We start from the raw sequence: 15,498 nt of genomic DNA on the forward strand, positions 1-15,498 counted from the left end.
GATGAATGAATGAGTGAATGATGCATGGTGGGTTTTTTAATTTAATTCTTTAATACATAATCAATATAATTATTATATATAACCCTTTATTCTGGTATAGCCTAAGACTCTGAAAGTGCTGAAAGTTATTTTTACCTTACAAATATTAAATAGTTTAATATTTTCTAATTTACCATAATATTTTACCAAATATTTCTTTGTAATTATACAGATGTTCCTTTTTTTTTTTTTTTTACTGTTTCTTAATCTTTTATTCTCTCCTAGAATTTATGTCTAAAGGGCTTTTACTTCATCTCACTTATATGTACTTAATTATACTTCTAGTTTTTAAGAATAAAAGATTCTTTATGTAATAATATTCTGGATATGTCATTTTTAAGTGGTAATGGAACATGAAGAGATAATACTTTGTATAGCAATGAGTTATGTTCTATAGAATTTTATAATTACTAGTATTTCATTAATGCCAAAAAATTATCCAACCTTTATCAGATCAGAGAAAATATAATCTAGTCTTAAAAAATAAAGGTTTTAATATGAAAATTTTAAAAGTTGAAGACTGTGGATTATTATTATACTATATGTAAGGTTTGATAGTATCTCATGATTCGAGGCAAGGAGCAGGCCAGCAGGCATGTGACTATCAGATGAACCACATTCTAAGTTAAAGGATCTAAAAATAGAAACAAATTCACAATTTAGGAAAATCAATTCTGATTGTCTTATTCCTACAAAACACGTAAACAGGATATACGTTACCAAACTTGCTATTTCATTTTTCCATTAACAGACCTGGGAAGAACTCTACATCTTAATTTAAGTCCAAAGGAAAAAAGTCAAGAAACTTTAATAACTTTTCATTTTCCCCAGGGTTCATACTTAGTGACAATAACTTTATATTGCTTTATTTCATTCATGCAATTTATCATTTTCCCCCTTCATTTTTTTTTAACAATCCACACAATGCACAAACAACTATCCTTTGTGTTTGTAGACCAAACTAATTATTGGTAATTACTGACTGTAAATTATTAGTGCCTTAAGGGAGAAGTTTTATATTATTTTACCTTTGTCATTAATTAATATTTGTGTTTTCTGTCAATAACTTCTGACTCTATTTGAAAATATTTGCAAACCTAAGTTGTGTATAGGTAACTTTGGTCTACAAATAGTTTTCTCTTTTTAGGCACAGTTATTTAAAGCAAAGAAGTTAAAGATAAATAACTATATTATTACAGGCCCAAAATTCTATTTCTGGATTCCTAGCTGACATCCCAGTGTTACACTCTAGACATTGTAAGAACTAAAACTATTTAATGGTATAAAAGAAATTAGTAGAATTATTTTGGGGTGGTCATATTTTGCTTTTATGTTTATTCTTTTTCCAAAGACTTTTGCTTCCATAGGACTTCCAGGACTTCCACTGTAGATAATCATACCATATGTGTTTATAAGATATGAAGCAAAGTGAATCTACTATAAAGGTCAATATATTCACAATCAGGTAAGCAACTTGTTTTCAAAAATAAGTATTAGAGAAGACATAATTATGTACATTTTAAACTCTTTAAAAACAACCCTAACACAATTTTAGCCAGGTAGTTTCTATAGGCATACATAAAATAAGAACACCTCTCAAGTTTGCTGGTAACTGAAAAACTTGATTTAAAAATAAAGGACTTCTAAATTTCGTATATAATGAAACATATAAGGTCATGGAAAGACACAGACTCTTGTCAACCAGTAGTAGCAAAAAAGGTGGAGGGATAAACAGATATTAGAATAGTATGATTTATATGGAGATGGGAAAGATAAAATAAGAAGCTTACTATATCAAAATTTAAAAAAATTAACAAGATTGTGAAGATGTCATAGATATATTTTAAATCTAGTATAAGTCTGTTTTTGTCCATTTGGTAGTTATATATAAAAAGTACTACAAAACGGTCCACTTGGTAATTACGCAGTGACTAAGAACAACAACAAAAATTAACCTTTGTAAATTAACCCTTACGAACCACTTACTAAAATGCCAGGAATAGTTCTCACTGAATCCTCACAGCCACCCTGGGAGACAGGCACTTTTATTTTTCTCATTGTATAGGAAACTGAGGCACAGAGTGGTTTAATGACTAGTCTATGGTTACCTTGTTGTAAGTAGCAGAGTCTGAATTTAAAAGTTTGAATTTTCAACCTAGTATTTTGGTATTAACTTGAAGCTCCACAGAACACAAAATACTTAACTTTGTGATACAAATTATTTCCCAACAACTAAAAGTACTTTTACCAACTGATTACGAATGAATTCTATGGTAACTCTTTTCCTACTTTTCTGATATAAAAATAAATAATATTATGAAAATATCAAACCATCACACAAAAAATACATATATAAAACCAAGGTCATTTACTTCAAACACTTAACACTCAAACTCCAAAAAAATCAATGTCTTCACATATGTAGGTGATTTTCTTACAAACAAAACAAAACACAAACACACCTTTACAGAAGATGGCTTCCTCCAATTGTACTTTTTAAATTTGTCTCACAGTTTAAAAGAAATGTAAAAATGGACCAAAGGACTATTTTCCCCTAGAACCCATAAGCTATGTTAGAATGACTTCCTTTTCAAGCAGTTGAAGCTAACAATCTCCCAGGACAACTCTATTCTGATTACTTTAAAAAGAAAACCATTTTACTTATGTCTTATAATATTCCAAAAATTTCTGTGCCATGTTTTTTTCATAGATGAATAGAGAATATTTTACAACTTGTTAAAAAATTTGCACTTTCAGATACTAAAGCAACAGTTCCTCAATCTAAAAGCATGGTCTATGGGCCAGCAACAACCGTATCACCTGAGGCTTTATTACAAGCACAAATTCTGGGGACACCCACTGCAGATTTAGTGAATCAGAAACGCTGTAGGCGGGACATAGCAATCCGTTTTAGCAAGGCCTCTGCTTATAGTACAGGCTAAAGTTTGAAAACTGCTATATTTGAGTTAAGAAGGACATTAATTATTTAATAGATACAGAGGAAAAGTATCTTGCTGTTAATAAGATAATAGACACAATTTAGTGTACTGATTTGAAAACAGAAGGACACAGTTAACAGTAAACTGAAATTCAGCGAAGCATCGTTTTAGAGAGGTAAAGGAAATAATGTCACAATTAGTAATAGAACTTTGCATATGACTTGGAAGTGATACCTGAAGTTTATAGCTTCCTTAAAAAAACCTGTCCCTTGTATCAGTGAGCACTGTCTACTCTTCATTCTTTTCCTCATTTTTCTCCCTGTGCAAAGGCTGAAGATAATTCTTGTGGCATGAAGCCTAGATATTAATTCTGCTTCTTTGCTTATTAAAGCCTGCATTTAAATTCACATTCAGAATTATGGAATATATAAATTTCACATCAAGTACTATAAAATTAGTATAAATATTCTATCGCAGTCATCCTACTGTGCTTTGAGACCAATGGCAAGGGTTATCTCAGGAAAAAAGAAATCAGATACATTTTGAATTATATTAACAAAGCACATCAGACCAGATGCCATGCTGAGTCAGAGTTCTACTATCACCACCTTTGGCAATATGCCTGAAATTCAGCTGATATCACAAACCACTGAGCAAAAGCAGGATTGATTACCTTCTGGACCAGTTCAGTCTTCCTCATGTTAGATAATTTCCAGTTTAAGTCCAAAGGAAAAAAGTCAAGAAATTTTTTTTTAACACAATGATTCTCCCACAGAAAAATTTTCACATTCATAGAACCACAGGTCTCTTGTTCTGTCTAGCAAAACTATAAAAATCATATACAAAATAGTAAAAAGGATTAAAAATAACATGAATGGTCTGCTCCTTGAGTATCAGAAAAGTATATACTGTCTCACCTCTGGAGTGACATCTCGTGGTGCAAACCCTGTTCCTCCAGTTGTTAGTATCAAATTAAGTTCCTTTTCATCACACCAATCTATCAGGGTTTCCTGAAAGAAAACAGTAATATTGTCACATGCAGAAGGACTTGCCTGCCTACTTAAAACACCCACATACTCAAATACTTTACATACAGTGAGGAAACAGATTCTTTTCAACAGTCATTAAGAAAAATCTGAAGCACAATTCATGGAACAGTTTCACTGTTGATCAAAAGACACTGCAGTTTTGGGGTATTTATTTTTTCATTATAGAAAATGAAGATGAAAGCATCAAATTCTTGAAAGTAAATGAAACATAGGAAATATCACTAATAGTTTATAATTAATGTTTATTATGTACTGAAATGGCAGGTCTGACATTCTCTTCAGCTATTCAAAATATATTCAGGTTTAAAAAGGTGAGCACTATGTGTTAATTATATGATCTCATTTAACTAACTGAAGAACTTCAACTACTGATACAGCTGTAATTTTGTTCGGAGGAAAGCTCACACACACACAAATCAATAAGTATTATAATAAAGGTGTTTATGAGGTGGTTTCACAAACCAAATTTAATATTTCCATTGCTTGTGCTTCCATTTATTTAAAAATTAAAAAGCATAAATACTCATCATTCTAAGCAGTTATTATTTGTGGTCTATTAAAAAAACATAGTTGACACCACAACTCAACAATGAGATGAACTGACCTTGTCTTCCCACTTAGAGATATTAGAAACTAGATTTCTTTGTAACATTCCTAAGTACCCCACCACACTACTGGAGTGCCTGTGACACAGCTTCCTCATCTCTGACCACACCTCCATTTATTCAGATCTTGATAAAAAGTGACATGAAATCCAAACTGTATCAACAAAATATCTCAAGGATTAAAAAAATCTATATCAAATACCAGTGTTCAGTATCATCAATACCAAGAGGGCAATCTAAACTTTTCAAATTTCAAGATACCGATATAGACAAAACAGTCCCTTTAGACTGAAGAATGATTTTGTTTGGCAACAGGCAATACTTCTTATAACATAATTCATCCAGTGACTAAATAAACATTACCAAGTACCTAAACCATGTCCTAGGTATTGAGTTTAAAAATAAATGAAAGACTGACCCTGGTTTTAAAGAGCCCATAGTCAAGTAATGGTTGTCAAGTAATGGTTCTCAAGTAAGGAATCATCTGTGGAGCCTGAAAATACATTGATGCTTGAGTCTCATTTCTGGGGTACAGCCTGGAAACTGGGATTTTTTTAAAGCTTCCCAGGTAATTTTAAAATGCTACCAAGCAATTAAGAATACTAGTTTAAAGGGACAATTTGTTCAGTTACCTGAAGCTGAATTTCACAGCTAACTCAATTGGGTGGGCCCACAAAGATATTATACAGCTTAAGATTAGTTGCAACACAGGAATTTTACTCAAGTTTTTCTATTCCCAGATGGATAACTGGTAACACATGTACTGTATAGACTTTTTTTCATTCAAATAATATTTGGTATCGAGCTCAGTTAATGATATGTTCAAGTATTTGGGAAGTAATATTTTGTTGTCTAAAGTAGTTGTGTGATATGCAACAGTTTCTCATATGGGCAAAAATATTAGCTAAGCTTTCGGACTGATAAGAGAAAATAGCAATCCTATTACTCACTCAGTTGATTTCCAAAACAGAAAGATTCTTCCTCAACCACCAATACAGAATTTGAGTATTTCAGGCACCTAGTAGTCATATATTTATTTAACATATCAATTCATTTATTTAACAAGAAAATATTTCAGGGCATACTTTTGTTCAGGTACTTCATTAGATAACAGGGATCCTAAGATGAATAAGGCACAGTCCCTGGCCTCAAGGATTCAGTCAAGTAGGGGAGCTCTAAGTCTACAGTAGTCAAGAACCTTGAAAAGTATGATCCGAAGATCAGCAGCATTTGTATTACCTGGGAGCTTGTTAGAAAAAAGGAATTTCAGGTCTCATCCAGGACCTACTGAATCAGAATCTGCATTTTTAGAAATACTCCTCAAGGAGATATATATGCACTTTAACTGTACTAAACATACCTTCTAACCATGTACCACTCTAGATATTCTGAGTCTTATTTTTCTATCACATTAGATCACCTGAAAGCAATTTACTTCATAATTGTTTCTGCACCTATAAGATATCTTTCATTTTGAGATATACCTTAATATTTGGCTGTTACCAGATAGGTACCATTCAGGATTTCTGCATGAGCCATCTTGATGAAAAATTTCTCTTCATCTGATACAAGACTGATACTGAAGGCACTGTCTGTTTTAACAATTATTTTCCCATATGTAGAAAGTATTTCTTTAAAAATGTAATGTCTTGAGCTTCCAGGTTAGTATAGTGAAGGTGTATCAAAGAATTTCTGCCTCTCAACATTTAACAATCCCACTCCTGGGCTTATATCCACAAGGAACCCTACTTCAGGATGACATCTGCACCCCAATGTTCATAGCAGCACTATTTACAATAGCCAAGACATGGAAACAGCCTAAATGTCCATCAACAGGTGACTGGATAAAGAAGAGGTGGTATATTTATACAATGGAATACTACTCAGCCATAAAACCCGACAACATAACGCCATTTGCAGCAACATGGATGCTCCTGGAGAATGTCATTCTAAGTGAAGTAAGCCAGAAAGAGAAAGAAAAATACCATATGAGATCGCTCATATGTGGAATCTAAAAAACAAGAACAAAAACAAACAAACAAACAAAAAAAACCAAAGTGTAAATACAGGACAGAAATAGACTCATAGACATAGAATACAGACTTGAGGTTGCCAGGGGAGCAGAGGGTGGGAAGGGATAGACTGGGATTTCAAAATTGTAGAATAGATAAACAAGATTATACTGTATAGCACAGGGAAATATACACAAAATCTTATGGTAGCTCACAGAGAAAAAAATGTGACAATGAGTGTGTATATGTCCATGTATGACTGAAAAATTGTGCTGAACACTGGAATTTGATACAGCATTGTAAAATGATTATAAATCAATAAAAAATGTTAAAAAAAACTAACAAAAATGAAAAAGAATAAAAACTACAGAAAAAACTTCTACTAGCAACAATTAAATGAGAAAAAAATAATACAGCTTTATGTTATAAACCATTTCTATAAATGCAACAATACAGTACAAATACAACTACTTTCATAGTTAGCATCTTTGCACCCTCCTCCTTCTCTGGCTGTTATTTCCAATTTATATTTTATTAGTCATAAATTTATACACCATTTGTAATAAATAAACTTCAAAATAGCTTTGAAAGTGAACTTGGTGTGAGTTACATTTAATAAACTGGCACAGAGTCTCAGGAAAGTGAATATATCATTTAATCATTCAGTTTAAGAAACATTCCAATGCCTACTGTGTGCCAGGAAAATGTAGGGATAAAAATTAAAAAAAAAAGCATGACAAATATCCTTGATATCAAAGAGCTCAGAGGTATGAAAAAATTAATATGGTACATCAACATATCATGGTTAGTGCTATTACAGAGGTATGCCCATGTTAATAACTGTTTTACAGACATTATATTTATCAATATATAACATTTTCTTTATCATAACTAGAATGGAAACTATCACCACAGAGATTTTTAGCATTATTTTTCTCTTGCCCAGGAGTAGAAAATCCAATAAAGAGAAAAATGGGGCAGTAACAGAGATAAGAGGAAGTAAGTTTAGACAAGCCATCATTCTCTACATCTACCTAGAGTCTCATACTCATCTACCATAATAGATTTTTTTCTTTTCTCTACATTTATCAATGGAAGTATGAATCATTGAATTAAGCAGACCTCACCAATGTAAAATCATTTGAGAAATGTCACATTTTCCTTTGGTCTATTAGAGAGTTCTGATATAGCTACCTAACAAATTTCAATTTGCACTTAATGAGACATAGCTTTAGGGTCATCTCAGTAAAGTCTCCTAACTCCTCCAGGCAATTTGTACCCCGTGTGTGTTCCCAGTCGTTCCTTTGGAAAGCACTTTTCACATTTAACTGAAATTTACTTGTTTACATATCTCTTCTGTAAGAGTCATCTCCAAACTTTTGATCAAGCATCTCCATCAGTAAAACAATTTCTGAATATTATTTTCATATACCTCTGGACTAAAGCATTTAGCATAACATACTTAAATAGAAATTTTAAAAAGATGAGATAGAGATAACATTTAAAATAATTTTCACTTTATTTTACTAATTAAATGTGCAAAATGTTTTTCTCAACTGATTTTTTATGAGAGTAATGTGGTTAAATATGCACTACTTTAGAAAATCTTGGTTTGATATTTTGTGATATAGTAACTAAAAATTAAACAATAGTCTTAAAAGACAGACTGAAATAGAAGTACAATATTAGCTATACTTACTAAATCATATAACATTTATTTTTCAATCTCATCCATCAAACATGCAAATAACTTTTTGAAATGGGGCTAATAAATTTCCATCTTTCATGATATTAATTAGTTATTCTTACAAATAATTAGAAGATGTTACTTTTTAAATAGTTTTAACAAATGGGTTAAAAGTACACTAAAACTCTTCAAATGGAGGACTATTAAATGGGTTAGAATTTTGTTTCCTAGATTTTCTTTAGTGTGCAATGACTAGTTTTTATAAATGACGCAATATCATTTCCACCAAAAAAAAAAAAACAAAACAATTTTAAGTATCCAAGTATCTTAAGCATGTTTTTGTATTTTAGAAAAACTGTCTAAAATCTTCTTTCATGTCTTTTTACTCAAGTTGTTCCCTGAGTTATTTTAATTTTTCATTTATTTTTCTAGGCAGATTCTTCCATTCCTTGTCCATTAGTCTCATTTGCATTCATGTATTATCTGGGCTAAAAATCTTTTTCTCTGCTCCTTTTTGGCTTTGTCAATCTATTCCAAGTTACTTTAAAACTAATATTCTAAAATAAATTTTCTTAAAATCTTTAAAAAATAACTTTTCTTCATTGGAGAAAATATCAACACATTTTCTAAATATTTGTTAATATAGTTGAAACTTTCACTAAGTTCCTAAAAAAGTAAATGTAAAATAATATCTATCATCTACTAAAGTAAAGCATATAGCTGGTGATTAAAATGAAAAGTGTAGGGGTTACTGGGATATTTGAGGGGGTAGTAGAGATATCAGGTAAGCAAGTGAATTTACCCAAGGAGTATTTATGCACTATTTTTCACACATATTTTCCATTTGCGTGTATATGAACATTATATACATTCGTAACATTTATTTTTAAAAGTATGTATGTGTGTTTATATAATCTTTAGGACACCTTCTGCCCAGAGAATATCCCAAAACTAAGATTGCTGTTGCATTTCAATTTATCATTTGTTATTCTCAGATACCCACAAAAAATGTAAACCCAGATGCCACTTCAGGATAACCATATCTTTTCCCTTCCAAGAAAGTGAGGGCTGTTCTTTTATTCAAGTGGTCTAATTCTTAACCCCTGGACTAATTTCAGTTTAGTTCTATTCATTTAAATACCAAATACTATAATTTTCAAATACTGTATGTACTACTTACAAAGATATTTTAAATGTGAATGATTAGAGATGTAATCATAGTTGATCTTAATTAATATAATGTAAGACCCTACAGTGACTGTGTCAAATGGTTGTGGACAACACATTACTATTATTTAGGATAATCCTTTTTTTGTACTTTCTTAAGTTCCTTTTATCAATATCATTTTCTCATCCTTTATTAGAATATAATCCTCTCACTGCTGAAAGAAATAGAAATGAGTAGATGCAACTATACCACATTTCTAATTATAAGAGTATAATTAATTTGTGCTTGGGCATCTATAGTATATTATTTTGAATGAAGGTAACCTGGGTCCACATTCTGCAATCATCACAATAGTGTGGGAACACTACTATGGTGAGGAATTAGTAACTTCAACTGCTTTACAGAATACCAAGGATTTGCTCCTAATGATGGAATCCCACTGATGCAAGTTAAGCACCTGGCAGAGTACTTAGGACACAGTAAGTGCTGAATAAATGATTACTTTTGTTCTTTTTCAACATTATTTGTGTCGAGCTATGCTAAATATAGAGTTACTCTACAAACTATCACCTTAAAAGACCCAAGTAGAGCTCAGGGTTCATGGTAATCTTTTTATCACAACTTTGAAAAGCCAAAAATTGAAATGACATTTTTAAAAGGAAGATAAACTGTAAAAGAAAATAATAAAGTGATTTATAGACCTAAATGGATTTAAGAGATATGTCTTTTGATCTTTTTATCCTATTTTCCATAAGGCTTTCCCTGAACTTACGAACCAAATCTTATGCATATTTGTACTCCCCACTGATTTTAATAGGTGAGCTGAATAAATTGTAATGATTCTAAGGACATAAAGCTTGTTCTAAGATTGACTAGACTTCTGAAAGGACACTGAAATAAATAGTTAAAACTGTATAATAGTAAATCAAACACATTATCTCAAGATGACTCCAATGCAAATCCTCAGCAAGCTACACAATATAAGAAATGCAATTTCAGGCTTTCTCTAATCAGGGAAGACTTGTTATGTAGGAAAAGAGAACAGCTGAAATACAAAAATATAAATTAAAATCTCCCTTAGGCATCTAGGATTACTTTGCTCTGTATCAAAACAAAAGAAAAGAGAGCTATAACACCAATAGTTTGAGAGTAATTCAATATTAGGTAGTCAATATATTTCAATCAAAATCAAGAGGGCTTTTAAAACAGAAGAGAGAACCATTATCACATTAGTATACCAAGTTTGGTCCCCAAAGTTGCTAATCACAACTGAGAAACAACATTCACATGTAGAACACACTGCTAGAGTCTTCAGGTTTCTCTTAATGTGTGTGTGTGTGTGTGTGTGTGTGTGTGTGTGTGTGTGTGTGTGTGTGTGTGTGTGTGTGTGTGTGTGTGTGTGTGTGTGTGTGACCTGTTATCACCATCACTTTTTTACTATTGATAAAATATAGGTTTCTTTGGTTTCTAAATCTAGGTTGGCTATATTATGGCCCACTGCTAAAGAACTCAGCAGGGTAAGGATAAATCTGCTTATCCCATGAGATAATGGCATGAATATTTATCCCATTTTATAGAGATACCACACTGAATAAGAAAATTTATGTGACTAGCCTGATAATGATCAAGAAGTTTAATAAGATTTTAAATTTTATTATCAATGTAACCAATAGAAATATCAAAACATGCTGCTTCTAAGGTTGATTCTTTGGAATAACACTTAATATGATGTGTGTGGATTTGTTTACATATTAAAGATATTACCAGATCTAAGAGAAAAAGGGATGATAACATGTTCTTGTTTGATCTTTAGCCTTAAGACTCTCAAATCTCAATGGCAAACAGGTAATACAAACTCTTGCCTCAGGGAATCATATCTTTGGATATTAATCTTTCTAATGATTAAATTGTTATGGGTTTTTATTATTTGTTCTATGCTTTTTATTCTTTCTGAAGAGTATACTTTCTATACTTCAATGAGGCAATGGCAAATAATATTGGAATGAACAGTTTGGATACTAAGAAGATGTTTATTAGAATATAGTTATATTTTGCTAATATATTATATTGTGCGATTGGTATTCTTCCCATTCATTATCCCCCATTCACATGCTTTACCAACATATTCTGTTCTTCTAAAAGGATTTGTTCAACCAGTAACTGTGGATGGTAGTAACATAGCTCTGATCTCCAGATTCCCAACTCTTTACTCACTTTTACCATAGTTTCAGGGAGCTCTTCTCGTCTTACATAAAATTTCTCCCTCTGTGCCTACTTCTACGTATCAACTTTCTCACTCAGAAACTCCTGATTCTTTTATCCAATTTGTGCTATTTCATGAGAGCAAAGGTCTATGTTCTTACCATGGTCCATGGTTTGTATTTGTTGTAAAATCATATCCAAGTGTCTATACCTATGAGGATTTTCCTGAGGATCAGGGGTCTAGATAGCCATAACCTCCAAAAAATTAAATATAACTGCTCTAGTAGGCCACATGATATAATCACATCCAGGCAGTAATGACACATCACTTAGTATAACAGTGTAAAAGTAGATATGCATCCAGATTATATAGTTTAGTATTTCTTGACTATCTTCTTATTTCCTATTCCCAGTACATCCTGACTGGTCTCAAATATAGTAAGACTAGGAACCATAAAACTAATTATACACACTAAAGGCCTATATTAAATTATTACTTACCAATCTTTTTACTGTCTACATTTTCTCACTATTTAGCCTGTCCCATGGATGAGGCTTACTTAAAAAATTGTGTACTTATGTGGGGCCATAATCTTTCTTTTTTTAAAAAAAAGCTTTATTGAGATATGGTTTATATAGCATAAAGTCATACATTTAAAGTATACAGTTCAGTGATGATTAGTATATTCACAGGGTTGGGCAGCCATTACCATAATCCAACTTTAGAATTCATCACCACTCCAAAAAGAAACTTGGTAAACGTTAACAGTCCCTCCTTCCCTGATTGAGACAGCCCACACAACCACAAGTTTACTTTCTCTTTGGATTTGCCTATCCTAGACATTCACAAAATTGGACCATACAATATGTGGTCTTTTGTGACTGGCCTCTATTACTTACCATAATGTTTTCAAGATTCATTCATGTTGTAACATTTATCGGTACAACATTCTATTTTTCTTCAAAAATTTTATATTGTGGTAAAAATATTTACATAGTAAGTCTGACACCTTAACCATTTTTAAGTGTACATTTCAGTGGCACAGTGGCATTAATTTCATTCACAATGCAGTGTAACTACCACCACTATCTGTTTTCAAAAGTTTTTCTTCCCCTCAAATAAACATTCTTCATTCAGTGTTTGCTTGGCTGCTATAAACTCTTGACTATTTTTGGAAACAGAGTTCTGAAAAAGTTGACTCTAACAGTTTCTGCTTTTTTAAAAAAGAGGAATAATTCTTTATTTTTTTAAACTGAAGTACAGTGGATTTACAATATTGCTTTAGTTCTAGATGTATAGCAAAGTGATTCAGTCATGTACATATACTTTTTTTAGATTATTTTACATTATAGGTTACTTCAAGATATTGAATATAGTTTCCTGTGCTATATAGTAAATCCTTCTTTATCTACTTTATGTATAGTAGTTTGTATCTGTTAATACTATATTCCTATTTATCCTTCACCCCCTCCTTTCCCCTTTGGCAAACATAAGTTTGTTTCCTACGTCTGTGAGTCTGTCTCTGTTTTGTATATAGATTCATTTGTCCTATTTTTAAAATTCCACACGTAAGTGAAATCATATAATATTTGTCTGACTTACTTCACTTAGTATGATTCTCTAGGTCCATCCATGTTGCTACAAAGGCAATATTTCATTGTTATGGCTGAGCAGTATTTCATTGTGTATATATATTCCATATCTTCTTAAACTAATAGTTGGTTGATGGGCACTTGTATGGTTTCCATGTCTTGGCTATTGTAAATAGTGCTGCTGTGAACATTGGGGTGCATGTATGTTTTCAAATTAGAGTTTTCATCTTTTCCAGATACATGCCCAGAAGTGGGACTGCTTGATCATAGAGCTCTATTTTTAGTTTTTAAAAGAAACTCCAGACTGTTTTCCATAGTGGTCGTATCAATTTACACAGCCACCAACAGTTTAGGAGGGTTCCCTTTTCTCCATACCCTCACTAGTATTTATTATTTGCAGACTTTTTGATGATGGTCATTCTGACAGGTGTGAGGTGATACCTCATTATGGTTTTGATTTGCATTTCTCTAAAAGCAATGTTGAGCATCTTTTCATGTGCTTTTTGGATATCTGTGTATCTTCCTTGCAGAAATGTCTATTTAGGTCTTCTGTCCATTTTTAAATTTTTTTTGATATTGAATTGTTTGAGCCATTTGTATACTTTGATATTAATCCCTTGTCAGTTGCATGGTTTACAAATATTTTCTCCCATTCTGTAGGTTGTCTTTTCATTTTGTTGATGGTTTTCTTTGCCATGCAAAAGCTTTTAAGTTTGGTTAGGTCCTAGTTGTTTCTTTTTGCTTTTATTTCTTTTGCCTTTGGAGATTGAAATAAGAAAATATTGCTATGATTTATGTCCAAGAATGTTTTGCCAGTGTTCTCTTCTATGAGTTTCATGGTGTCATGTCTTTGTATTTAGGTCTGTGGCACCATACAGTGTACACACCAACAAACTCCTTGGCTGTGGGACCCATCGCAACAGCTTGAGTGCAAACAATGGGCTCCGATGTTCAGCAAGAAACACACCCCGAGGCCCTGCAAGGGGTTTCTGTGCAGCTAGTTCTCTCCCAGGGCCCGTTTGCTGGATATTCAGCACCAAGCTACTGAACATAACTAGCAGCCCCACCTAAAACACATTTTAGACTGAGAAGTGTGGCAAGGTGGCAGCTGTCAGTGCTGGTCTCTTTCAACTCCAACGGCTAGCAAACCAGCACATGTCCACTTCTTACAAGCAGAGTCCAGGTCCCTTCCAGCCCCTCTCTCTGTCTGAGCCCGGGGACCTCACAAGCAGGTATTGAGGCTCCGCAGAGCAAAGCTCTGCCCAAGTGGACCTTTCCTCCCTCACAGTTCCCTCCCATTGTTGCTGGTCCCATCCTGATGCCTTCTCCCTGCCCCATCCTACCTGGTTGTGTGGGGATCTTCCTTGCAGCTCTGGCTATATGAGATTTGCCAGTTCCCAACTGGTTTTCTGTGAGAACTGTTCCACATATAGGTGTATTTTTGATATGTCTGTGGAGGGAGGTAAGCTCTACATCTCCTAGTCTGCCATCTCGATCCTCTCCAATCAGTTTCTGCTTGTTTTACAATGTTTCTGTGGAGGGGGGGAGCTTGGGGCTCTAAGACTAGCTATTCTACTATCCATAATTAACTCTAAATAGATATGCTATATTAAGTAAGAAATTTGCCTAGGTAAAACTGCATGTTATCTTTAGTGTGGGCTCTGTCTCATACCCAAAGATGATTTTCCAGGGTAAGAATTCTGAATATGTTCCAGTTTTCCTTTTATTCTTTATTTCCACTAATAAACAATATCCAAACTTTACAAACACAAATTACTAGGCATGAATTTTATTGGTTTGAAAGCAAATTCAACAAGCTTTAAAGATTCAATAGCTTTATGCATTCACTACATGATTTTATTGCCATTAATCTTAAATTAGCTCATGTGGAACCCACAATTTGAAGATAAAAAGATACTTTCAAAACACTTTAACTATTATATTTTTCAGTTCTAAAATTTTCATTTGGTTCTTTTTAATAATTCCTATTTTCCTGCTAAGATTTCTTATCTCTTCATTAATACAAGCATGCTTTCTTTTGCTCCTTGAGACTGGACATAGCAGTTACTTTAAAAATCTTTGTCTGTTAATTTCAATAGCTGGGTCATCTTGGGGTTAATATCAGTTGACTGTCTTTTCTCTTGAAAATGGGTTACATTTTTTTGTTTCTTTATATGTTAAATAATTTTGGACTGCATTCTGCA

General features: G+C 32.7%; 1 protein-coding gene across 6 annotated transcripts in view; it reads right to left on the minus strand.

Annotated features, from left to right (window-relative positions):
* The window catches only part of GPHN (gephyrin), a 429,918-nt gene that overhangs the window by 279,960 nt on the left and 134,460 nt on the right, over positions 1-15,498 (minus strand). For all 6 annotated transcript variants that reach the window (XM_010962279.3, XM_010962275.3, XM_074365373.1 and 3 more), the window contains exon 4: positions 3,896-3,988. In XM_010962279.3, the coding sequence (XP_010960581.1) occupies positions 3,896-3,988 (93 nt within the window). The remainder of the gene's footprint in view (positions 1-3,895; positions 3,989-15,498) is intronic.

The sequence above is a fragment of the Camelus bactrianus genome, chromosome 6, assembly GCF_048773025.1.
Source record: "Camelus bactrianus isolate YW-2024 breed Bactrian camel chromosome 6, ASM4877302v1, whole genome shotgun sequence".
Classification (NCBI taxonomy): domain Eukaryota; kingdom Metazoa; phylum Chordata; class Mammalia; order Artiodactyla; family Camelidae; genus Camelus; species Camelus bactrianus.